Genomic DNA, 23,864 nt, shown 5'->3' on the forward strand with positions numbered 1-23,864 from the left:
CTATTTGTCTTCAAACTCCCTCATAATCTTCTTCATTTCAATCTCCTGAAGGTCTTTGGTGAGTTTTTCCTCCTCTTCCTCATTGAGCTCGCCTCTTTCGTACTTATCTTTTAACTCCAAAGCCCTCTTTTGCTCATTTTTGGCTCTTTCCACTTTTTCCTCCCTCAACGAGCTGAAAATCAAGACAGAAAACCAGATCTCCATAAAGCAGTAGCCAAAGATCAACGAATTGGAAATGATTGGGTTTCCTCCCATGTATGAGTAGAACACCAGAGCGAAGTGGACAAGAAGTCTCGTTGGGATAGTGGCCTCAAAATAACCGTGGTTCCCATCCAGAAGAGGCACCAAGTCGCTCAGCGCGGTCATAAACAAGAGCAATGCCAGGGCCCCGTAGATAGAAGACCCTTCTGTCGTTAACAAAAGGGGCATATTCATGGACGAGGCAAGGATAATTAACCCTTCGTACTCGAGCACGGACTTGGGATCTGTGAGCAAGAGATATGACACAAATGCATAGAATGCGACTCTGATAGAATTCACGAGGTTAGAAGACAGAATCGCCATGATGAACGTGGATAAGTTGAAAATTATGCCGCGTTTTTTCCCTCGATCTGATACACCCAACACCGGGGGCTCGATTTATTAAAAAGTTCTATTACTACAAATGGAACAACTTGAGGAACCAGCTCTTGTGCAGCTCCTCATAAATATCAGTGTATTCCTGGAATCGGTCCCAGCAAGTGTGATGTTTTTCGCAGTTCATGTAGTTAACTAGGAAGTCCCGATCCTCAGGCCTGTAATGGAAATGCTGATTTCTTAAAAGTTGCGATCTGGCAGCTCCCGCCTTTGCTATCTCCTCAGGTTCTGAGGAAAGCAGGGCCTCGAGATCTTCATCAAGTTCGTCTGGATCAGCTATGCAAAAGTCGTCAGAAAGAGAGTTGAAAGCCTTTGTAGGCATGAATCCGATTTTAGATCTGATCCAAGATTGTGTATTGAAAAGATACTCCAGACAGTTTCTTTCCTCCACGTCGTTGTTGTACGAATTGGAGTCGTACTCGTCTGTGCTCAGTCTAAATCCATACTTTTTCTCTGTGCCATGTTTCACCCACTTGACATGCATTTGTTTGTAGAATACAGGATCCCAAATAACGTCCAAAAGTAAGTTGGACCACTCACTTTTTTTGATAAGGAATGAATTCAAGTTGATGCCGTTGCAATCCTGCGTTAATATGAGGTCCACGCTGTTGATGTCGTTGGTCTCTTTCAATGAGGAGCCAATGGTGAATTGGTTCAAGTCCTCGTCAATGATCAAATTGTTTGGGTTGAAATATTTGAGGTCGCGGTATAAATAGTCCAAATTTTTGAATATCACGTCCTCAAGCGATAATTTTGGTTCCATAATGATGGTGTGGATATCCAGATACCAATACCATTGTTCGACAGGTGACGACTCATCCTGTGGGGTCTGTTTCATTAGCTTCCGGAGCAGATCAAATTTTTCCCAACCTTCTCTGAATTCGTGTTGGTACCTTTTTTGATAAAGTCCTACGTCGTCGTCTAGGGCGTTGACAACTATTAGTTCATAACCGTGTTTTTCGCAATAATGTTTCTTGTTCAGCAAGGACAACTTTTCCATGAGCCAGTACTCTTTGGATTTTTGATGCTTGATGCCAACTTCTGGAGAGTGTCCGAGAATAACGTATATTTTACGTTTTGGCTTTGACAACCCAAACTTCTGTAATAATGACTTCTTTGAACCATTTTGGGTCATCGTCTTACGTCTCGGAACCTGGTCCTCCTCCGTGGCAAATACTCCTGGAACCAAAGGGTTAGGCGGTACTCCTGGTTTCTTGTGAGTCTTCTTGTTGGTGGCCAGGCCAAATCCTATGTTTTCATGATTGTTCGCCAGCTTACTATTGAGGTAATCGTGGTAGCTTTTTTGGTAACGTCGAAATAGTTGCGCTCTTTTCTGTGTGTTGATGTGTGCGACCCCTCGGTCCCTTCTCCAGCTGATGTCCAGTAGCAGAACAAGGTGACGACTACCAAAAGAACTGCGAGTCTAGTGATTGTCGAGCGATCCCGGCGGTATACACTCAGCCTAAAACGCTGCCACAGATTCACGACATACTCCTGCCAGTTGCGACTCCTATTTTTCTTCTTTTGGAACTTTTCGTCGTCAAAATCCTGCATAACTGGGTGCAAATCCTAGCTTAATTTTTATAAAAGCCAGCTAATTATCTTGCATCCCTACACCGCTCCAGGCACTATCAGTTTTTCTTTTCGCTAACAGCCGTTTCAATTTGTCTAAATGATGTACAGGGCACTATTTGGTGTAGAGGTGGGACGGAGACTAAAAATGGTCTGAGCAAAGCATACGCTTCCTTTTCCTTACCGATTTCGATTCACCCGTTTTGTGGATAGTTTGCTGATGATACAGACACAGGAAGCTCCGACGTTGTACCCATCGGAGGAAGAGTTCTCCGATCCAATCAGATACCTAAATACCAAAGAAATTATCAGTATTGGTGAACAATATGGAATCCTCAAGATCAAACCTCCCAGAGGTTGGCATCCTCCTTTTGCTCTGAATCCCGACACTTTCAAATTCCATACCCGGTTGCAGACTCTCAGCGAGCTGAGTCTGACGAATCGGTCGAGGCTCTTCTGGCTTAACGGATTTAACAATTATCTTAGGATGAAGGGGAAAGAACAGCTTGAAACCGGTTATGCTAGCCTGAAGAGGCCTATAGGAGAGCATCATGATTCTACAGTGACCAAAAAAGAAGTCCATTTATACGACTTGTACGTCGAAAACGAAGCTTCTTTTTATAAGGGGAAATTCGAGGATGAAACCCTGTACCAGGATTTTGTGGAGTATCTCCGTTTTCTGAAGAACAAGGGACAAGAGACACCTGCCAGAACAAGCGTCAGCTGTCAGATGAGGGATCTATTCAAGAAGAAGAAAAGCAACGCTTGCGAAAAGTGCGGCAAGCTGGATGAGCCGGATACGATTCTCATTTGCGATGACTGCAACAGGAATTTCCACATGAGATGTTTAAACCCAATTTTGAAAGAAGTCCCCGATACCGACTGGTTTTGTGACGACTGTTTGAAAGGCTCCTCTGCTGAATACGGATTTGAAGAGGATTTTGAGTCCATATACACCATTCGAGAGTTCGCCCGTGAATGCGACGACCTCAAGAGACGATATTGCAACGAAATGTTCGATGGAAATATGAATCCCTCAGTGGATGCGATTGAGAGTGTGTTTTGGAGACTTGTCGATACGCAAGATGAAGAGGAGGAAGATTTTGAGGTCCGATATGGCGCCGATATCCACAACGATGGGCCTGGTGAAATTTCTGCTTTTCCAACCAGATCGCATCCATTCAAAGAGGAATATAACAAGTATCTTGATCATCCATTCAATTTGACAAACCTGCCTTTCGCCAAGGGCTCGCTTCTCAGTTATATCAAAGAGAACCGCGATCAGATATCGGGAATGACTATTCCCTGGCTGTACATCGGCTCCATGTTTTCGACGTTCTGCTGGCACAAAGAAGACCATTACACGCTGAGCGCCAACTACTGCCATATGGGTGCCACAAAGAAATGGTACGGTATTCCCGCTGCCGCTTGCGAGATGTTCGAGAGTGTGTTTCACGACCTTTGTCCGGACTATTTTTCGAAACAGCCAGACTTACTACACCAGTTGGTGACGCTGTTATCACCGGATCGCATTGCAGAATTGGTGAGACAGAAATTTGGCCGAAAGATCCGCATCTTTTCTGTCGACCAAAAGCCCAACGAGTTTGTGATCACTTTCCCGAAGGTTTACCACGCGGGCTTTAATTGTGGTTTCAATGTGAACGAGGCAGTCAACTTTACTATGCCGTACTGGTTACGCTACGGAAAGCAGGCCATCGATGAATACAAGCCAGTGAAAAAGGAAAATGTGTTCAATCATTTCAAGTTATTGCGCAATATTTTGGATGATCTACGGGCTAAGCAAGGTGTGCAAGATGTTTGGTGGACGGACTTTGAGATTTCCAGTATCTCCTCCATGATAAATACAGCTTTTGTCGATTATCTGACGGCGGTACGTAATTACAAAGCCAAGATCTCCAGCACAGATATTAAGTCTCTTCTCGATGGCTTGGAAGTTGTTGATTACCCAAAGTACCTAGAATCACATATGGAAGACCGTCTTTCTCGCCGAGCAGACAGAATGTTTGGCCGCAAGGGAACAATGAGCACCGAAGAGGAAGCCGATGAGATTATTTGCATGAACTGCAAGGCATACCCAAATTTCAAATGGCTTGAGTTGGACATGCTGAAGAAAGTACAGTTGGATATTGACAAGTACACCAAATCCCAGGAGTCGCTTTTGCCAACACCAAATCATACCCCTAAGCAGGATCAAGCGCCTAAATTTTTCAGAGAAGAAGATGGGGTGATCATCATCTTGGACGACGACGACGAGTCAGGGGCGAAACGGCGTTCAACTAAATCGGACGAAGAAGCTCCTGTGCGGAAATCGAGGAGATTAGCCAGAAAGAGTGAGTCGCCTGCTTCCCAGCCAATTGACGAAGCAAAGCTGGAGTACGAAGCCAATCTCAGTCTTTTGAGACGCATAAAGAGAAGAAGGAAGCAGTTTCCAAACTATGGCAAGGTCTACATGTGTCTGAATTGTCTCGAACAACGTCTAGACGACTTCGAGCGTGGGCAATTGAAGCATTGTGGAGCCGTGTTCCTTGAAAACGAGGTCGGGGAATTGGAAAACTACTTTACTGACCAATTGGGTGCTGAAGTTGAGATTTGAATTTTTCAGTAGATCTGACCCCAAAAAATTAATGCCGATAAAATAAGTCTATAAATTGTAGGTGGTCTGGCACAAAAGCTAGCATATAGAGTACAGTTGATTCCCTATAGAAAGGGGTTGCTTCTTTCAGCGCGGACTTAAAGCTGGAATTCGCTACTCAAGGTGCTTTTTCGGCTGCTACCAAATCCAACCAATAATATTTTGTGTTGCCAGACTCTTGATGACACGTTTTTTTTATGGCAGCTGCCGAGAAAATTGTACCAACGAAGCATCTGCTGTCGATTTTCCTTCTTCTTTTCTTTAGCTCTTGTTTATTCGAGATTATTTTCTGACTTGTCGTTATCAAATCGATTCGATAATCAAGAAACATGGTTGCTAGATTGTTTTCCGTCACCAAGAGAGCTACTTTGAAGGCTGCCAGAGCTAATTTGGCCCTTCAAAGAAGCTTGGCAACTGCCGGCCCAGCTTCTGGTAAGATCAGGTAAGTTCGTTCTATATGGCGTCAATTGGAGCCAAAGAGGTTGGCAAATGGCATGCACGTGGATTGTTGAGCGCAGGAGTGCACGGTGCTCTGTTGTCGGTGTCATGCTGACCTCTTCCAGCTTGGTTGATATCAATTGGTTTACAATGCTACGTTTCCGTACGAATACAGGCGCATGCGAGATCATGACACACTTCACAATGGTCAACGAGAGCGAAACTGATGGTTTCGACCTCTCGTCAAATCAGAGGAGGGCATTTTTTCGCTCGCTCGTCTGGAAATATTTTTTCGGAAACATCAAGGGCTGCGTAACCAAAAACTGTGGACATCAAAACTAACACATTTTAGAGCTGTTATCGGTGCCGTTGTCGACGTCCAGTTCGAGCAAGGTGAATTGCCTGCTATTTTGAATGCATTGACCATTGACCAAGGTAACAACCAAAAATTGGTCTTGGAGGTTGCCCAGCACTTGGGTGAGAACGCCGTTAGAGCTATTGCTATGGATGGTACCGAAGGTCTTGTGAGAGGTCAAACCGTTGTTGACACGGGTGCTCCAATCTCTGTCCCAGTCGGAAGAGGTACTTTGGGTAGAATTATTAACGTCGTTGGTGAGCCAATCGATGAGAGAGGCCCAATCGAATGCAAACAAAGAAACCCAATCCACGCTGACCCACCTTCCTTTGTGGAGCAATCTACCGAGGCTGAGGTTTTGGAGACCGGTATCAAGGTTGTCGACTTGCTTGCCCCATACGCCAGAGGTGGTAAGATTGGATTGTTCGGTGGTGCCGGTGTCGGTAAAACCGTCTTCATTCAAGAGCTGATTAACAACATTGCCAAGGCTCACGGTGGTTTCTCCGTTTTCACCGGTGTCGGTGAGAGAACCAGAGAAGGTAACGATTTGTACCGTGAGATGAAGGAGACTGGTGTCATCAACTTGGAGGGCGAATCCAAGGTCGCCTTGGTCTTCGGTCAAATGAACGAGCCACCTGGAGCTAGAGCTAGAGTTGCCTTGACTGGTTTGACCATCGCTGAGTACTTCAGAGATGAGGAAGGTCAAGATGTGTTGTTGTTCGTTGACAACATTTTCAGATTCACTCAAGCTGGTTCTGAAGTGTCTGCTTTGTTGGGTCGTATTCCATCTGCCGTCGGTTACCAACCAACCTTGGCCACCGATATGGGTTTGCTGCAAGAGAGAATTACCACCACTAGAAAGGGTTCCGTTACCTCTGTTCAAGCCGTCTACGTGCCAGCTGATGACTTGACTGATCCTGCTCCTGCTACTACTTTCGCTCACTTGGATGCTACCACCGTGTTGTCCAGAGGTATCTCTGAGTTGGGTATCTACCCAGCTGTCGACCCATTGGACTCCAAGTCTAGATTGCTCGATGTGTCCGTTGTTGGTCAAGAGCACTATGACGTTGCCACTGGTGTCCAACAAACCTTGCAAGCTTACAAGTCTCTCCAAGATATCATTGCTATTTTGGGTATGGACGAATTGTCTGAGCAAGACAAGTTGACTGTCGAGAGAGCCAGAAAGATTCAAAGATTCCTGTCTCAACCATTTGCCGTCGCCGAGGTTTTCACTGGTATCGAGGGTAAGTTGGTTAGATTGAAGGACACCATTGCTTCTTTCAAGGCTGTCTTGGAAGGTAAGTACGACCACTTGCCTGAAAACGCATTCTACATGGTTGGTGGCATTGAGGATGTCGTTGCCAAGGCCGAGAAGATTGCTGCTGAAGCCAACTAGATCAATTGACAAGTCATTGTATAGACAATTTCTGTTTTAGGCCTATGATCCACCTGAAAAGACATGATTCTGAAAATTTTAGACCGGTCAGTAGTATCCTCGCGAGGTTTTAAAACCGCGTTCGAAAAATAACTTGAATTTTTTTATTATGAACTCTCTTATACAAAGTGCTAGCACCTTTTTTGATCGGCCTGGCTTCGACTGGAAAGCCGTCATTTTGGGCTTTTCTACCGCCAGTTTTGTCTTCGAGTCCTACCTGAAGTATAGACAAATTCAAAAAGTGGCAAATGCCAAGGAAGTTTCTCCACAAATCAAGGACAAAATTGACAGCGAGACACTTCTGAAATCTTCCAAGTATTCCCTGGCCAAACTCAAGTTTTCGCTTGTTGCTTCGTTCTACTCTCTTGTGCAAAACATTGCGTTCTATCAGTGTGACCTGCTGGCAAAATTGTGGTCGGGGGCCTCGTATCTGGCGTCTTCGTCTATTCTTCCGGCAGTCTTTGTCGGCTCGACAATTACAAAGTCCCTGTTCTTCATGGGTCAAATGTCTCTTATCAGTGTTGTTCTGAATTTGCCAATCGATTACTACTCCAATTTTGTCATAGAAGAAAAATACGGATTCAACAAACTGACTGTCAAGCTATGGCTCACCGACACAATCAAAGAAATTCTTGTTTTGTTTACCATCGGTGCTCCAGTTCTTGCTGGTTTCCTGAAAATTGTTGACTACTTTGGTGACCAGTTCATGTATTATCTCTCCGTCTTTCTCTTTGTCGTTCAGATCTTCCTCATCATTATCTATCCTAAATTCATCCAGCCACTGTTCAATAAGCTCGAGCCTCTGGCAGACGGTGAGCTGAAAACCAAGATTGAGCAATTGGCTGAAAGAAACAAATTCCCATTGGACAAGCTATACGTCATTGATGGCTCGAAGAGATCCTCACACTCCAATGCCTACTTCATGGGTCTTCCTTGGGGCTCCAAGCAAATTGTCATCTATGATACTTTGATTGCCTCCTCCGAAGTGCAAGAGGTCGTCGCTGTGCTCGGTCATGAGATTGGCCACTGGTTCTTGTCTCATACTACCAAGCTGCTGCTCATCAACCAGGCCCACATCTTTGGAATTTTCACTTTGTTTGCTGCATTCATCAACAACAAATCACTGTACCAGAGTTTTGGATTCTACAAAGAGCAACCGGTTATCGTTGGCTTTTTGTTGTTTGGCGACATTCTGAAGCCAGTGGACACCATTCTCGAGTTCGCCATGAACTTGCTTTCCAGAAAGTACGAGTACCAGGCTGATAGATACGCAGTGGAGCAAGGATATGCTGAGGAGCTCAAGGTGGCACTGATCACGCTCCACAAGGAAAACTTGAGCTCTTTGGATGTCGACTGGCTCTTTTCGGCTTACAACCACAGTCATCCTCACCTGCTTGAAAGATTGAACTACATTGACCTCGTCGAGAACGAGAAAAGTGAAAAGAAGCAGGATTGATTAAAAGTTCAGTCTACCAGTCGATCTATCATCCTCATGATATTTCGCACATCTTTTCGCGGAACAAGGAACCACTCTTTATGCACCCCAGAGTTGGCCGTTTTGCATCCATCACAATACAATCTCCCACTGCCAAATAAACTTCTTAGTTGCGCATGCACCTGCTGTTCAGATCTAAATGCATTTAACGCTTTGAATGCTTGTTCATTGAAGTCATATTTTTTGTAGCTGCGTAACGACAGACTCTTGAACCTCTCCATCAAATCTGCCAGTTTGTCTCTGTTCGACGATAACACTCTGTCAACAGTCTGCGGAGTCAAGAGCTCGAAATCTTGTTTGCACCGTTCTCTCCACTGACTAAGCCGTCGCCTGACCCGTTGCGTGGTGTAACCCACCTTAATCAGAATATGTCGTTTCGGATCAAAGACTGACGTCTGTGCAAAATTGATCTGATTTTCAGGATTGGGACCTGCCTGACGTAGCCATGTCTGTTTTTTGGGTGAACCATCAATTAGATGCCTCAAGGTAAATATGTACACGTATCCAGCTTTGCCATTTAGATCAGCCTCTTGGTTTCTATGGTATTTGCAATATTCTTCTCGCTTCAGTACTATTTTGCATCGCTCGCCCTTTGCCGTTGTACCCAAACAACGTTGCATTCGAATAAATTTGAAAATAATATTATCTTTTTCTAGTCTTTGGAATTGGTAAACATGTAGCTTTGCTCCAGCACTTCCTTGGCGCGGTTGATTTTCAGTGCTAGATACTCCGAGCCGCCTTTATCGGGATGATTAAGAAGCATCATTTTCCGATGCCGTTTCTTGACAATATCATGGGTAAGATGAAGTATTTCATCGGGCTGAATTTCGAGGATCAGTAAGGCTTCCGTCTCATTCATCTTTTCGTAAAACCCTCCTTTGTACATCCAAAATGGATCTTTCGAGTCGATGGGTTTGATCTTAATGTTGTTTAAGATAGCAATCTGCTGGGGTGTCAGACGGACCAGCTTTGAGTAAGCGGAAAGGGCCGACTTGGCCGTCAAGGCGGCAAGCGTGACTCCCACACCGATAATAAGAGGCAGCACCTAAACGTTAGAGTTATAATATATGGATACTTACCATTCCTTGCGACACAGACGCTTTTGGTCTTTTAAATGTGGACTTTTTTAATATACGGTATTTAAATATTTTGGATCGGACCGCAACATCAAATATGTCGTAGTAGTAAGGAGAGCATAAACGATTATCAAGCTTTCAATCCTGTAGTGGGTGGCATCAAGGCGCTAGAGGGCTAACACAAATGGTGTTAAGATTAGGCGACGTCGCCAACTCCGAGCGCGCCAACTTAGGGTGACTCTAGCATTGATCAAGTAAGCCAATGCTGGATTCTTTCGAGCACTGGTCCAAACTATGTTCCCTAAGGCTATGATGTTTAGCCCAAGTGGTGGAATAGTCCGAGTACCACCTTTATCAACACCGAGATCTAAAATTTTCAGGCTGTGCTAAACTATACTCTGTTAAATTTATGCTAGGTAATGGTTAACAACAAACCCGCCCGAAATCAAACATCAGCATCCAAATCACCATCAGTGCTGATGCTGGTGGTATGTGTTGCGGGAATATATGGATCCTTTCTTTCCTGGTCATACTTGCAAGAAAAGATCTCTTCCAAGAACTACTCGTCAGAGGATGGTGAAGCCTATTTCAAAGCACCGCTGATTATCAACAGTGTGCAGGCATTTTTTGCAATGCTCGTGGGCACAGCTTATATGTCGGTTAAATCGCGGAGATTTGAAACACCAGCTCACTTTCTCTTCCAAGACAGAAAAATGTTACGGAATTTTGTGCTCATAGCATTGAGTCAAGCTGTTTCGTCACCAATTGCCTATCAATCGCTAAACCACCTGGACTATCTGTTTTACTTGCTTGCAAAATCATGCAAATTAATACCTGTCATGTTGGTCCATCGACTTTTGTACGGTTCCAAATTCCCAACCTACAAGTATGTGGTGGCAGGTCTAGTGACTTTTGGCGTCGTGGTATTTTCTATCAGTAACAGAGCCAAAGCCACCAGCAATGACGGCCGCATACTTCTTGGGTTTGCGTATCTTTTTGTGTCTCTCCTATTGGACGGGCTAACGAACTCGACCCAGGATCAACTGTTCTCGAAATCCCAGTCCAAAAAAATCACTGGAGCTCATCTCATGGCCGGCCTGAATCTGCTCAACACGGTCTTCACATTCTCATATACAGCCTTATTTACGCGACAATTGGACTATTTCAGGCAGTTCGTGGCCAACAATGGGCGGGAAGTGGTGCAGGATATCTTAATGTTCGGATTGCTTGGATCTCTAGGCCAGATCTTCATTTTCTTGACCCTGGAAAACTTTGGCTCTCTGCTGCTAGTTACAATCACAGTGACGCGCAAGATGTTTTCGATGTGTCTCAGCGTGTTTCTTTTTGGTCACCAATTGAACGCGAGCCAGTGGTTTGGCCTACTGACTGTCTTTGTGGGGATCTTTTTGGAATCTTTCTACAAAATGTTTGCGCATCAAAAGAAGATAGATTAGAAGTATTATATTAAGTTGTATACTTTTTGCTAGTAATACAGTGATATGCTCATATACACAAAAATCTGGCTCTGTGGCCAGTAGGAGAACTGAATCATCACGATGCTAATGAAAAACTATCGATGCGCCAACTGCAACAGGCACCGAGCTGCTCCTATAGAAGACGGAGTGGACATTAATCTTGTAGGAGACAAATCTATTTGGTTTGGTCTGGAGATAGACGACAGCAGTTTGGATGTCTCTGTCATGCTGGTGTTAAGCTGGGGCTTAATAGGGGTCATAAACGTCGAATCGGAGTCCAAAAGCGTGGAATCAGATTGATGGATTGCGTTTCGAGGAACAGGAGGAAGCTTGGCCTTGCTGACACCATTGGAGGTGGTAACAAAGCGCGAAGGAGATGTCTGGGCAACGCTGTTCAGACTCGAAACTTTTCTATACTTCAAAGATGCCCGCTTCAGGTTAGCACTGGTGGCTCTCTTTTTAACAACATCATCTAAGAAACTGACACCTCTCCTCCTCATTTGTCCAACTTTGCGGTTTCTGTTCAAAACAGGAGTCGAGGAGGCCAGAAGATCATCTAACGCGTTGGACCGACGGCGCTTAGATATCGGAGAACCGTGTTGCCTTTCTTTGCTCGGAACTTTGAGGCTAGTCAGAGGCACGTCCATTTGGTTGGTAGTGACCTTATAGTATGCAAGCTGTAGCTTGAGCTTGAGCATCCGTGCTCTTTGGAGTTTGGGAGACATTTCTTTGGACCCTTCAAACGAGAGGACATGTTTATTGCCGCTCACGTTTGTCATGCTCAGAGCATTGTTGTCCAAACTTGCCAAAGCAGGTCTTGTTGTGGTCGTAGTAGTCATGGTTGTTCGTTGACCAGTATATCTACCACCAATGCTAGGAAATGAAAGAACGGCGAAGTTGTTCTTAGTTATGCCACACGCTTTAATAAACAAAATACTCGATCCGAGGGTGTTTGTTTTGGAATTACCGAAATAGTTACGCTACCCAAAAAAATAATAGTGAGCCATGCGCGATGGAGTACACGAAAAATAAACGAGCGAGTCGCGCGACGGGTTTTTTTTTATTTAGCTGGAGCCTTGATATGTATATGGTTGTAGCTAGAAGTCAAGCTCATTGATGACCTCATGCAACTTAGTAACATACGTGGAATTGATGGTATCTCCTCTACCGCTCGCGACGCGTAAAACCATCTCGTTCAGTTCAGCACTTCCAAGAATGTCAACATGCTCTGCCGTTTTTGCACCGCCTCGAATATCAAATCTATCGGGCTCGTGCTTCATCTCCACAATTGTAACCTTCGAATTTCCCGGATTGTACATGTTATCTCCTTCCTGTGACCACTTGTGGCACATTGTGTGTGTCATTAGTGAGACCGTGCCATCGCCGTCGGAAAGAAGCACGCTCTGCTTGTTATCGGTGTCAATAGACACATTCAGCTTTGAGACACCCTTGTTCAGCTCCTCGCGGTAATTGTATGCGCGTTCTGTAGGATTTCCAACACCATAGAAACAGTAGATCTTCATATCCGGTGCATTAGGTAGTGGTACTTCCAACGGATTAATCCATTTGTTGAATTGCTTCTCATTTTGCAAAAGCTCTTTCTTCGACTTGGCAACACCGTTGGAATAGTGCTCTAGTGTTCTGCGGGTAAACCAATCAGGGCCCTGCTCAAGCAAAAACTCAATGGATTGCGAAACAGTGAGGTTTCGTCTGGAAAATTCTCCAACTTCCTCAACAAATCGGATGAACTTCCCCATTGTTTCATTAGCTTTTTGACCGTCGCCTGCGAAAGCATCATCTGGAGCAGACTCAAGATTTCCCCAAATCAGATCTCCTCCCTTTGGTATCATACTGGCGATACCTCCAAACGATTTGAGCATGTCCAACCTTTCCCTGCGAGAAAAGAATCTTTCCAAGCCTTGGACAGCAAGAGCGTTCAATTGGACTGTATCTTTCATTTCTCCAGAGAGCAACGCCACAATCGCTTTGGGAGTACCCAATAAACACCCTGAAATATTAACAAACGCCTCGATGTGGTCGTTTACCCATTGAGGACCACCATTTCCAAAATGTTCTCCCTTGGCTTCAACCCACTTCAAAAAATAAAATATCACCTGTGCACCCATTGAGTGGCCGTAGAGTACAGTCTTCTCGCCATTGAGCTTTTTGCTTAACTCAATTTGAGATTTGAGTTTTGAAAAGTAACCATCCCTTCTCTCCAAGTCCAGATAACTCAGTCTCCAGTCGTAAGCAGCACTGAACATATTATTAGGGCCATATCCTATCACGGCTAAATTTTGAAGGATCTTGTTCCATATCCAGTAGCCGGCCATAAAGAAGTCTGCTGCTTCAAACCCTTGCGCCGCTCTCAATCTTATTCCTGGCGGGTCAAGTCCCGTTTCGGGATCTAACATGATATGTTTAAGCCAGCAAGTTTTATCCAAAAACATGGTCCTGATCATATAAAATGATCCCCATAGTCTCTTTCTGAAATGAGGCTCGCTTCGACAATCCTCAGTACCCTCTAGTCCCCAACTCTCTATTCCTGTACTGATGACTCCTGGAACCATGATAACAGGATGTTTTGCCTCGAAGCCTTCTTTTTTCAGCAATTTACCAATTGCAAACGACTCACTTGGGTCATGGAAATCTTCACTGCTGGTCTCTTCCAGCAGGCTCTGCAGGGAGGTCGGAAGTACGTCTTTCCAATCTTCAAAGTAACCACTGAGAGTCTCGAATTTTATTATGGAGTCGAAGTCGGGCAGCATATCATTATCAACCATGGATTTCGAGCCAAAATAAAGAGCAACAACAACACCAAAAAATATACCAGAGACAAACATAAAGCGTTTCGTCATCAAGAAGGTCTTTGCCTTCGACCTGTCTTTTCCAGGGATTCCGGAGGCTTTCGTGGTATCTGGAGAGACTGTCGCTGGTACGCTGATTTCCAGGATCTTGTTTTCATTGTCAAGGGCATTGTGTACGGAAGCACCTATCTCGTGAGCGGAAGTTTTCACTCCATTGCCTCCCTCAGAATTGCCCGACTTTTTGGCTGTACTTCTGCGTTTTGGGGGCATTTGCAAAAACCGCAGAGAGAATAAAGAGCTTTAATTTATTCAAGCGAGATTTTATTAGCCCAGATTTGGGTTTAAATGTAAAAAACACAAAATTAATCATTTCATGGTTGTCGACAAGGATAACGAGTTTCTTGATTTCGCTCCCTTACTGGACCAGGATTCTGTTCTGGAAGATTCCAATGAGGACGAGAAGCTGCCTCTGCCCCAGTTATTAGCCAAGATCATTGCCCAGCGAGGGTCTTTTTTGGACATTTCCGAGGACAAGTTGAAAGAGGAAATCGAAAACGAGCAATTGTCCAAAGATGCGGCGTCCAATCAAGGGGACGTCGAAATGGAGGCCGAACCATCATTTACTCAGGAGCAGCTCAGGTCTTACGAGGACTTTAAGAAAGTTAAACAGGAAATTGTCAACTCTGTTCACTCAGCTCTGAACGAGTCGTCTTTGTCTTTGGATTTCGTTTCCCTTTTGATTTCCTGTGTTCGTCCGGCAGCAGGATCGTCATCCATGTCTCCTCATTTGAAGCAACACATCAAAATTGGGTCACTGTCAAGCGACAAGGTTGACCCTCCAGAAGATACTGAAAAATTGCAACTCGACACCTCAAAAGTTGGCCGAGGCTGGAAGTTGGAAAGTTTGGAGCGCGCAGCAACAAACCTGAAGTCTTCTAGCTTGAGACTCAAAGAAGAGGTGGCAAAAGAGAAAAATTTCTGGTCAGGCATGGTGGAGGTGCTAAAATCAAACGAGGTGATCACAAGCATGAACATAAAAAATTCCAAAGAGGTCTGTGTCAAATACGGGTATGGGGATGCCGGATCAACATACTACGATAAGGGAATAGGGATTCTGAAAAAGGACACAACCACCGGTAATCTGTTTTTCGAGAACTCTGCTCCAGCTAAAGAAGAAAAACAAGATAAAATAGTCAACGTCCGGATATATGAGAAAAATGGAGAAAACGTCAACTTGATTGGGGAGTCCAACGTTGAGCAGAGACTACACACTTTTAAAGAAAAAGAAGGCGTTATAAACGAGATCGCAAAGGCAAGATTTTTTCTGTTTGAAGAAGAGCTGTTTTATCAACTGCTCCGAGAAGCCGCAACTCTGATATCTCTCCAGGTATCCGCAGAGGAAGATAAGATTGTGATAGATTTACACGATGAGATCATAGAGATCACACAGGTGGTGCCTGAAGAAGTCCATGCTCCTGCAGACCTCCCATCAAACGAGCGAGCAGATCTTATCCAGATATACTTACGCTTGATGCTCTATGCTGAGCACAAACGCAATTTGGACCAGCGAAAAATACCGCCTTTGGCGTTGGACACAGAAGCCCAGAGCGCACCCCAGACATCACTCCTGTCACTAATTCGCCCAATTATCGTTTACAATCGCCACGAGCGCACGTTGAAATCCGTGCGCGACGTTCTCGAATCTATTATTCTAAACCACTTCGAGAATGACAGAACAAAAACTAAAGAGCATTTAGCAGAGCATTTGAAAATTAACAAGCATTGCAACGAGTCATCTGCACGCTCGAAAGATCCCTTTGCGCGCATCAGCACGCCCCCTGCCTCAATTTTGGAACTCGCTACCACTTCGCTAATTGTAAGAGTCAAGCTGACCTCGCTATTTGCATCTGCTTATTCGGTGATGAACCTCACATTACAAAACCAGGCTGGTTCTACGGTCTTGGATGTGACTCTCAACGATGTCAGAGAGCTGGAGGACTGCTTGAATTGGGCAATACGCAACCACGATTCCATATAAATAATATAGGGCTGTGCACTACATATGTAAGCTCTATTCGAAAAATCTAATTGCGATGACCAAAACTAAAGTTCTTCTGGTTGGCAGTGGAGCCCTTGGGATCGTGGCCGCTTATACACTAGAATACAATGGATTTGCAGAGGTGACGGTGGTAGTTAGATCCGGCTACAAAAAAGCCTCAACGGAGGGATACAAAATTGAGTCTGTGCAATTTGGTAACATTGACCATTGGAAGCCGTCGAAGGTCGTAAGTTCAGTTCATGAAGCTGTTGCCAACGGCGAAGAATACGACTACATATTTGTATCTGTTAAGAACTTACCAGACTCCCCAAAGCCTTGCGAAGAGATCATCGAGCTCGCAATGAGGACCAATCCAAATACGGCCGTGATATTGTGCCAGAACGGTATCGATATTGAGAAGCCATTAATAGAAAAATACCCGGGTCATGTGATTCTGAGCTGTGTCTCGCTTATAGGATGCACGAATATCGACTGTGTGGTGAGCCAGATGACACCAGACAACGTTCAGCTAGGTATCTTTGAAAACCCGACCTTGAAAGACCGTGCCAGAGCTGAGCAGATCTTGGACAAGTTCATTTCCATCTACCGGATGAAGGACGGCAAGAACGTAGTCAAGAAAGACATTAATGTTAGACAAACTAGATGGCAGAAGCTGCTGTATAATGCTTCGGTCAATACTTCGACTGCCCTGACCAATCTGGATTGTAGCAGGGCAGCAATGGCGGGTTGCAAAGAAACAGTATGGAGACCAGTCATGAGAGAAATATATGCAATCGCAAAGTCAGATGGGTATACACTTCCTCCAGAATTGGAGGAAACCATGCTGAACATCTCCGATGGTTTATTCTATACTCCGTCGATGCTTGTCGACGTAAGACTGAATAGAATGATAGAAGTGGAAACCATCGTTGGAAATCCGCTCAGGATTGCGGAGAAGAACGGCATTGACGCGCCCCACCTTTCAATGATCTACCATCTTCTCAAGATGGTCCAGTTCCGTATCAAGGAACAACAGGGTCTTATCACTGTCGATGACTCTGTCAAGGAGTACAAAACGGCTGATGAGTACGGCAAAGGCTTCTAAATAATTGACACCCCCACACCAGTATAGGTTTAATTTATTCTTTATTATGAGCAAGATATTCAGTCGGTTAAGGTCCACCAAAGTGCTCCTGTTCCCAGGACAGGGTCGATTTGATGTCAATTCGCTGTCCTCTTTAACAAAGTACCAAAATGTGCCTGTGGTACAATCGCTTTTAGCACAAACGGACAAAACACTGCCTTCATTGCGGCTGTCAGAGTTTATAACTGATCCCGCTACCGCCTTGGCGAAGAAAGACATTCAATTGACGTCTATCCAACAACCACTACTGATACTAACGTCCTCCGTCACTTACCATCTTCTCAGAGCCGTGAAAAATGAAAATATTCTTAACAACACCGATTTCTTGCTGGGCCACTCTGTGGGTGAGATATGTGCCTTAGTTGCGCAAGACTCAATCCCTTTTGCGTCCGGACTCGAATTGGCATACAAAAGGGGTGTGTTAATGGAAAAGTTAGTGGAGGAAACAGGGAAGTCTTATTCAATGCAAGCACTGTTATTTCAACCGACTCATTATAAATACATTACACAAATTCTAGGAGAGCTGGACGTACAAGTCAGCAACTATAACAACTATCAGCAGCTTGTTGTTAGTGGGGAAACCCATGAGTTGAGTCAGAAGATTAACCAGCTCAAGGCAAGGATTGCTAAAGCAGGAGTCTGGAAAACACGAGTCCATAGCATCGATCTCGGTGTCAAAATTCCATTCCACAACCCTGTCCTGCAGCCCATAGAGAGCGAGTTGGAGCAACTCTTTGAAAAGACTGTTCCTGTGAAGCGTTCTTTGGGCGTTCCGATGGTGTCCAACTTAAATGGTGAAATGGTAGCAGAGGTGAATACACAAGTCAAAAATATTGTCCAGGCGACCTCAAAACCGGTTCAGTTCCTTAAGTGTCTTGAAATGTTAACTTCCTTGGATGACGAATTTGAGTTCATCAGTTTCGGAGACACCACCACTAAGATAATCCAGAAATACTTCCAGGATGCTCAAAAACTGAACAATCTGCAGGCCAAATTTTCGACCAAGACGATCGATGAACTATTAAGCGAATGATGACTGTTTATTGTATAGGAATGAAGTTTCCCACAATACAGCTGGGGATATTGTACTTGTCTCGGCGAATAGTGAAACTGAAGCAGCAGTTCCTCTTTTTCCGACCGTCCTTGCTCCGCAGGTTGCAGCTGGTCATGACAGCTTTCTGGGTGTTGTCAAATGCAATTGCTCCATATTTCTCCCAGAAATTGACACTGCTCTCTTCTGTCATCAGCTCGTAGATGGTGAGCTTGCCATTTTTAAGGTCGTCGATGGAAACTTCGACCAAAGATGCAAATTCTTTGTTTCCTCGATAAATTTCGCCCGTTCTTCTCCAAAGACAGGCAGGGATGGCCATCGAAGTGAAAACACGATCGTAATCTAGAAGCATTCTCTCAAAGTTCTCTTCCACCAAAATCAGGTCTATATCTTTCAAAGCCTTGGCAATGGCCCGGAAACCGGGTCTAAACATAGACAGTGGTTTCAAAATTCTCTGTCTCGATGAGGCGGCCATGTGGTTGTCCATGTAGTTTTGCAGTCTTTGATATCCTTTTGCATAATTGTACGGTTTTAAGAGTCCAGCCTCGAGTTTGGCATTGATAACCTGTTTGAGTCGCTCTTCTGGCGAAATCTCGGTGGTCGGGTCGGCTGCGGTAAGGAAAAACTTGTCCCTAGCAGAATCAGATACAAAGGGTTGTCCGGACGATTTCGTGGACGGTTGAGCAACATTTGGGTTGATTTGTGGTGGAGGGATGTAGGGCTCATAAAGATTCTGTGGGGCGCGAACGGAGCTGTTGGGCAGAGCGACTTGGGCAGATATTGCCGGGTTCTGTTTTTCCACAGTTGGGGAGCTAGACGTTTTAGCAAAAAGACTATTTTCAAACGCAGGCTCAAAAGGTGGCATCTGGTTCAGGTTAGCGGATGGATCACTGTTTCCAGGCAGGCCCGTGAGTTTGTTGAGCAGCGGATCGTTGTCCAAATTGATTGAATTTATCATATCTGTATCGTCGATCATAGAGAGAAATTCGGTAAGAGAGTTGAACTCAGAACCTGCGTGTTCGGAGTAGAAAAACGGCTGTTGATTTATGGCAGTTCCTGATGGCTTGGTTGACAGATAGCTGCGCGGGTTGGCCTGTTGAGGTGTCGTCGCGTCGAAGTTCACCATGTCGGGGTTGATGGGCTGATGACGGTATATTCCAAGAGGACTCAATTTTTCTGCACTAGAGCTGTTTGCCCGAGTTTCCTCCAAGTTTGAATACCCAGGAGAGGAAGAAGACCGGTCAACTGTGGCGCTTGTCGACCTTTTGCTTCTGCGGCCTCCATTAGTGGGCTCGTCATGGCAAAGGTGGCCAATGTTACGTTTCAGACATCGCTGGCACGGACGGCCTTGATCGCAAATCATGTGCGATCTCCTGCAGTAGACACAGGCCACGTTGACTTTTTTGCGTTTTCTTTGTGGTCCATTACTCGTTATTTTGGAGTAGTCTTGATTTTCCATCCGTTCCTCAGAGCTTTCCTGCTTTATCACGGGAGTGGACGTCTCTCCATCAGGCGATTGGCGCAAACCAGAGATATCGTTGTGGCCTTGCTGAGCGTCTTGTGAATTGTCGTCGCTTACACTCATTGAAAATGTAAATATCTCATAAAAGTGTTAGTCCAAATATTTTCGTTCCCCGGAAAATGAACAAATTGAACTGGATTACATGAATTACCAACTCCAAGAATTAATTGTGTGTTTGCCTTACAAATCCTAAACACCCTACTCCTCCTTCTTGTGGTCCTCCTTCACCATCTTTCTGTCGGCCACCATGTACAAGATGGAAACCACGACAAACGCGAGTATGAACTTGATCAGCATGCCGTACGCCACTCCGTAAATGTCTGCCTCTTCCGTAGCATCGGCAACGATCTTGGCACTAGAGAATGGGTTCATCTGAGCCAAAAGAACGATTGCTTAAGATTCAAAATAAATCAAAGATTAATTTTACTCTGGCTGACTAATCTTTTTACGATGCTCTCGTTTCTGCAGTTTGCAAGAAAGGCATCTTCTCTAACAAGAATAGCGGCCCCAAACGACAAACCTGTGCTAATCCTGGTGGTATCCATAGGCAACCCCGAAGCCCAATACCACGGGACCCGTCACTCGGTCGGTCATCTGATTTTGAAAAATTTATGCGAGTCTCAAGGTTTTTCCCAGATCAAGCAAATAAATGGGTTCAAATTCAGATGCAACACAGACAAGCCAGACGTGCTCCTGTACCAGACTCCAGGGTTCATGAATCTAAGCGGGAAAAACCTCGCCAAACCCTGGAAGGCTCTCATGGCGCAGCCTCAGTGGAACCCGGTGCTCGTGGTGCTCCACGACGAGCTGGATCTGGACCTGGGGAAAGTGCGTGTGCGAAAACAAAACTCTTCCGCACGCGGGCATAATGGCCTGAAATCTATCCAGCAGCACATCGGCAAAGGCTACAACGCCATACAAATCGGCATCGGAAGAGATTCCAACAGAGAGAAAGACCCGGACGCCGTGTCCAGGTACGTGCTGTCTAAATTTAGTGCGCAGGAGGCGGAACAACTCCACCAGCAGGTAGTGCCCCAAGTGGCTGCCATAATTGAAGAGATGCGGCAACACAAGCATATTTTTGAAACCTTGTGATTACATAATCCTCACGACTCGCTGGGGTAAGTGCGGAGTAGCATGGAGGCATGATGATGATGATTGTGGGGTGACTTTAGATATATATAGAGAGTGTTGGGAATGCAAAAATTGTAAGCATGTTCAAATTAACAGCTGGCCGTACCCTCAAAGAAAGTTCAAGGGGACTCCTCAGACAACCATCTACATCTCTTATCCGCCACTACTCCCTAGCAGACAGGCAGGGTGTCCTTAGACTAGAGGAGCTGATGCTCCAATGTCACGCATATCCGGACCTTAGAACCAAGGCATACGACGCATTCAAAGTTGTTGACAAGGCTATTACGGTAGCAGACAAGCGTGCCAATTCATTCTTCTTTGATAGATATTCGGCAATCACAAGTTTCATGTTCAGCGTGCTGTTCACGAGGGAGATACTCCGCAAGCCGAATAAGGAGGTTGTTGACCAATTTCTGGATTCCATCGCGCTACACGACATCGACTTCCAGCTAGAGGATGTCAAACTGGTAATCCAATATTTGGGCACAATCAAACGATTGCTGTGAACGATCACATATGACGACATATACTACTTATTTATTTAACTGAATTTCCATCTATTTCCGCAGCTTTCACATGTACAGAAGGTTGTAAGCGGCTCATCCGCAGATCTCGTTTGCATCTGGTAGTAGCTGACCTCTCTCTTGTTGCACTTTCCGCACACAAATCTGTCTGTGATAGCACGCTTTTGCACCGCGCCCTGGGCGTCGAACAGGTTCTTTTGGTGCAGGTCGGCAAGCTCTTTTTTCAGGGCTTCAGGGGCAAGCTCCTGGTTGGTCATGGTGACGAATTTCGACGATTTGATTTCTCTGCTCAGTAACCGTGCTCGTAGTTCTGGATTGTTCTTATTTCTTAGATTCATAATTAATGATCTCATCTTGTTGCGGTACTGGTCCGACACTTTGGAATCCGTCAGTTTGAATGCCTCCGCTTCGATCTCCTGGGCTATTAACACGATCTCCGAAGGCAGTTTGTCGGAGGTCATGGCCAATGCCGTGTACAGACCAGAGATCGACCCGTTTCTCGTGGAATTTTCGTGAATATTGATATTGACACCATCGTTTGCAGGATTACGCGGCTTAGACGTCACAAAAGTTTTGCTCTCTCTGTTCTCCACCGGTGGCGATGTCGAAGTAGCGGCCGCAGGGCTCTCTGGCGACGACTCTTTAGGTGGGGCCTTGCTGGACTTCTTCTCCTTCGACACCTGCTCCTTCCATTGCTTGATTATTTTCTTCACGAGCGAGCTCACCTCCACGTCCGCATGTGTGCGCAGCTTGTTCACCGCCACTCCGACCTTGGTCTCTCTGAGAAACTTTTCAGTGGCTACCACTTCTTTTTTCAGCACCTCCAACAACTCAACAATTGTTTTGGTGTCCTGCGCCTTGTCGAGACTCTTTATCACAGACTTCACTTCCTGGGCCTCCATGCTGTACGTTTCCGGGCTTCCCTGTTCTGTTTCTCGCTCCTGACCTCTCGTCGGTAAACAAAATACGCTTATCACTTTTCGTGAATAAAATTTCAGCACATATGTCGTGTACACTTACATATTGCACTAGTGCAAGTCCGATCAGAATACTTATTAAAGTAGTATTTATTTAGTTGGTGGTGACCTCGTGAATTGCCTTGGCCAGGTTGTCGACATTAGCAGGGTAGATACCGGCAATGGAGATTCTTCCATCGGAAGTCAGGTAAACAGACTTTTCAATCAGTCTCTTCACCTGGTCCTCCTTCAAGCCAGTGTAACAGAACATACCCTTTTGGTTCAGCAAATGGTCCCAGTTCAATGGGTTCTTGTAAGTGTTCTTCAGTTTGTCATGCAGCAGTTTTCTCATCTCAACGAGTCTGTCAGACATCACCCTCACGTCCTCCAGCCATTGTTGGTAGATTGCGTCGTCAGAAAGGATGATCTCGACTAGCTTGGAGCCGTGAGATGGGGGAGACGAATACAGCGGTCTGATGACCTTCTCCAATTGTGACTTCACTCTAGTGGTTTCTTCTGGACCAGCAGTGATGAGAGACAGCGAGCCGACTCTTTCACCGTAGAGACCCATGTTCTTAGCAAACGATTGCGAAAGAAGGAAGTTGGAGAGCTTTCCGTCAACAACCGCCTTGTTGAACTTGAACAGAATGGCCAAGTCGTCGATTGGAGAGCCAGATCTAAATCCCTGGTAGGCCATGTCCAGAATTGGCAAAAGCTGCTTCTGAGAAACAACGTCCAGTATCTTATCCCACTGCTCCAACTCCGGATCGACACCAGTAGGGTTGTGACAGCATGCGTGCAGAAGAATGACAGTGCCCGGCTCTGCAGAGGCCAGATCGTTCAACAATCCAGCTTCGTCCAATGCGTTAGTCTTGTAGTCGTAGTAACTGTATTTGCTGGTGGTCAGCCCAGCCTTTTCGAGAATGGCGACATGGTTGGCCCAGGTTGGGTTTGGAACAAGAACTTTGTTCGACTTTGGATAGAATGTTCTCACAAACTCTCCCAAAACTCTAAGAGAACCGGTACCGGAGATTCCTTGGGCAGTGAGAACACGGCCGTCCTCGAGAAGCTTCTTACCGGCCTCGTCGTGGCTGTAGAGCATTTTCTTGATGAGCTCGTTGAATTTTGGCGATCCGACGATTGGGACGTACTCCTTGTTGGTTTCGGTTTTGGCCAAAACTTGTTCTGCAGCTTTCACAGAAGGCAGGATCCATGGCTTTCCGTCATTGTCTCTATAAGCCCCAACACCAAGGTTGATTTTGGATGGGTTGGTGTCGTTGTTGTACAGCACAGTCAGACCGAGAATTTTATCGGCTGGAGCAGCCTGGACTGAGGCCCAAGCAGACTCCTGTCTCTTGGCGACAAAGAAGGCAACTTTCGAGAATTGCAGTCCTTTAGTGGCTCTTGAACTTGTAACTCTCAACATGGCCTTGATTTTTAGTGCAAATTCAGATTCTGTTTAAATGTTCTCCTGGTGCATATTTATACTACTCTCCATACACCCACCTGCATATATTTTCAAGATGATTCAATTTTTCCATTCTCCATGCACG

The 23,864-nt window shown here is 45.3% G+C and overlaps 17 protein-coding genes across 17 annotated transcripts; 9 read left to right on the top strand and 8 right to left on the bottom strand.

The window, feature by feature from the left end:
• On the bottom strand, positions 1-564 carry HPODL_05312 (Conserved hypothetical membrane protein; the record flags this gene model as incomplete). Its single annotated transcript, XM_014078327.1, has 1 exon — positions 1-564. The coding sequence occupies one exon, from the start codon at positions 562-564 to the stop codon at positions 1-3; it is 564 nt and encodes a 187-aa protein (XP_013933802.1).
• A 94-nt stretch (positions 565-658) lies between these two features.
• HPODL_05313 (uncharacterized protein) lies at positions 659-1,909 on the bottom strand (the record flags this gene model as incomplete). Its single annotated transcript, XM_014078328.1, has 1 exon — positions 659-1,909. One exon carries the CDS (start codon positions 1,907-1,909, stop codon positions 659-661), a length of 1,251 nt encoding a protein of 416 aa, XP_013933803.1.
• Positions 1,910-2,428: 519 nt separating this feature from the next.
• Positions 2,429-4,822, top strand: HPODL_01805 (Histone demethylase JHD2; the record flags this gene model as incomplete). Its single annotated transcript, XM_014078329.1, has 1 exon — positions 2,429-4,822. The coding sequence occupies one exon, from the start codon at positions 2,429-2,431 to the stop codon at positions 4,820-4,822; it is 2,394 nt and encodes a 797-aa protein (XP_013933804.1).
• A 368-nt stretch (positions 4,823-5,190) lies between these two features.
• HPODL_01806 (ATP synthase subunit beta, mitochondrial) lies at positions 5,191-7,050 on the top strand (the record flags this gene model as incomplete). The annotated part of the gene is made up of 2 exons (XM_014078330.1): positions 5,191-5,303; positions 5,652-7,050. The coding sequence occupies 2 exons, from the start codon at positions 5,191-5,193 to the stop codon at positions 7,048-7,050; spliced, it is 1,512 nt and encodes a 503-aa protein (XP_013933805.1).
• Positions 7,051-7,198: 148 nt separating this feature from the next.
• Positions 7,199-8,545, top strand: HPODL_01807 (zinc metalloprotease; the record flags this gene model as incomplete). The annotated part of the gene is made up of 1 exon (XM_014078331.1): positions 7,199-8,545. The coding sequence occupies one exon, from the start codon at positions 7,199-7,201 to the stop codon at positions 8,543-8,545; it is 1,347 nt and encodes a 448-aa protein (XP_013933806.1).
• Positions 8,546-9,236: 691 nt separating this feature from the next.
• HPODL_05314 (uncharacterized protein) lies at positions 9,237-9,666 on the bottom strand (the record flags this gene model as incomplete). The annotated part of the gene is made up of 2 exons (XM_014078332.1): positions 9,237-9,629; positions 9,664-9,666. 2 exons carry the CDS (start codon positions 9,664-9,666, stop codon positions 9,237-9,239), a joined length of 396 nt encoding a protein of 131 aa, XP_013933807.1.
• A 413-nt stretch (positions 9,667-10,079) lies between these two features.
• On the top strand, positions 10,080-11,114 carry HPODL_01809 (UDP-galactose transporter related protein; the record flags this gene model as incomplete). The annotated part of the gene is made up of 1 exon (XM_014078333.1): positions 10,080-11,114. One exon carries the CDS (start codon positions 10,080-10,082, stop codon positions 11,112-11,114), a length of 1,035 nt encoding a protein of 344 aa, XP_013933808.1.
• A 116-nt stretch (positions 11,115-11,230) lies between these two features.
• On the bottom strand, positions 11,231-11,974 carry HPODL_01810 (uncharacterized protein; the record flags this gene model as incomplete). The annotated part of the gene is made up of 1 exon (XM_014078334.1): positions 11,231-11,974. One exon carries the CDS (start codon positions 11,972-11,974, stop codon positions 11,231-11,233), a length of 744 nt encoding a protein of 247 aa, XP_013933809.1.
• A 258-nt stretch (positions 11,975-12,232) lies between these two features.
• HPODL_01811 (Phospholipid:diacylglycerol acyltransferase) lies at positions 12,233-14,212 on the bottom strand (the record flags this gene model as incomplete). Its single annotated transcript, XM_014078335.1, has 1 exon — positions 12,233-14,212. One exon carries the CDS (start codon positions 14,210-14,212, stop codon positions 12,233-12,235), a length of 1,980 nt encoding a protein of 659 aa, XP_013933810.1.
• A 103-nt stretch (positions 14,213-14,315) lies between these two features.
• Positions 14,316-15,980, top strand: HPODL_01812 (Mediator of RNA polymerase II transcription subunit 17; the record flags this gene model as incomplete). The annotated part of the gene is made up of 1 exon (XM_014078336.1): positions 14,316-15,980. One exon carries the CDS (start codon positions 14,316-14,318, stop codon positions 15,978-15,980), a length of 1,665 nt encoding a protein of 554 aa, XP_013933811.1.
• A 55-nt stretch (positions 15,981-16,035) lies between these two features.
• On the top strand, positions 16,036-17,085 carry HPODL_01813 (2-dehydropantoate 2-reductase; the record flags this gene model as incomplete). The annotated part of the gene is made up of 1 exon (XM_014078337.1): positions 16,036-17,085. The coding sequence occupies one exon, from the start codon at positions 16,036-16,038 to the stop codon at positions 17,083-17,085; it is 1,050 nt and encodes a 349-aa protein (XP_013933812.1).
• Positions 17,086-17,131: 46 nt separating this feature from the next.
• On the top strand, positions 17,132-18,157 carry HPODL_01814 (uncharacterized protein; the record flags this gene model as incomplete). Its single annotated transcript, XM_014078338.1, has 1 exon — positions 17,132-18,157. The coding sequence occupies one exon, from the start codon at positions 17,132-17,134 to the stop codon at positions 18,155-18,157; it is 1,026 nt and encodes a 341-aa protein (XP_013933813.1).
• A 7-nt stretch (positions 18,158-18,164) lies between these two features.
• Positions 18,165-19,760, bottom strand: HPODL_01815 (Zinc cluster transcriptional activator involved in conferring resistance to ketoconazole; the record flags this gene model as incomplete). Its single annotated transcript, XM_014078339.1, has 1 exon — positions 18,165-19,760. The coding sequence occupies one exon, from the start codon at positions 19,758-19,760 to the stop codon at positions 18,165-18,167; it is 1,596 nt and encodes a 531-aa protein (XP_013933814.1).
• A 387-nt stretch (positions 19,761-20,147) lies between these two features.
• On the top strand, positions 20,148-20,792 carry HPODL_01816 (peptidyl-tRNA hydrolase, PTH1 family; the record flags this gene model as incomplete). The annotated part of the gene is made up of 1 exon (XM_014078340.1): positions 20,148-20,792. The coding sequence occupies one exon, from the start codon at positions 20,148-20,150 to the stop codon at positions 20,790-20,792; it is 645 nt and encodes a 214-aa protein (XP_013933815.1).
• A 119-nt stretch (positions 20,793-20,911) lies between these two features.
• HPODL_01817 (uncharacterized protein) lies at positions 20,912-21,337 on the top strand (the record flags this gene model as incomplete). Its single annotated transcript, XM_014078341.1, has 1 exon — positions 20,912-21,337. The coding sequence occupies one exon, from the start codon at positions 20,912-20,914 to the stop codon at positions 21,335-21,337; it is 426 nt and encodes a 141-aa protein (XP_013933816.1).
• A 35-nt stretch (positions 21,338-21,372) lies between these two features.
• HPODL_01818 (Transcription elongation factor S-II) lies at positions 21,373-22,257 on the bottom strand (the record flags this gene model as incomplete). Its single annotated transcript, XM_014078342.1, has 1 exon — positions 21,373-22,257. The coding sequence occupies one exon, from the start codon at positions 22,255-22,257 to the stop codon at positions 21,373-21,375; it is 885 nt and encodes a 294-aa protein (XP_013933817.1).
• Positions 22,258-22,426: 169 nt separating this feature from the next.
• On the bottom strand, positions 22,427-23,737 carry HPODL_01819 (Aspartate aminotransferase 1; the record flags this gene model as incomplete). Its single annotated transcript, XM_014078343.1, has 1 exon — positions 22,427-23,737. One exon carries the CDS (start codon positions 23,735-23,737, stop codon positions 22,427-22,429), a length of 1,311 nt encoding a protein of 436 aa, XP_013933818.1.
• Between the last annotated feature and the right edge of the window lie 127 nt (positions 23,738-23,864).

The sequence above is a fragment of the Ogataea parapolymorpha genome, chromosome VI (genome assembly GCF_000187245.1).
Source record: "Ogataea parapolymorpha DL-1 chromosome VI, whole genome shotgun sequence".
NCBI lineage: Eukaryota > Fungi > Ascomycota > Pichiomycetes > Pichiales > Pichiaceae > Ogataea > Ogataea parapolymorpha.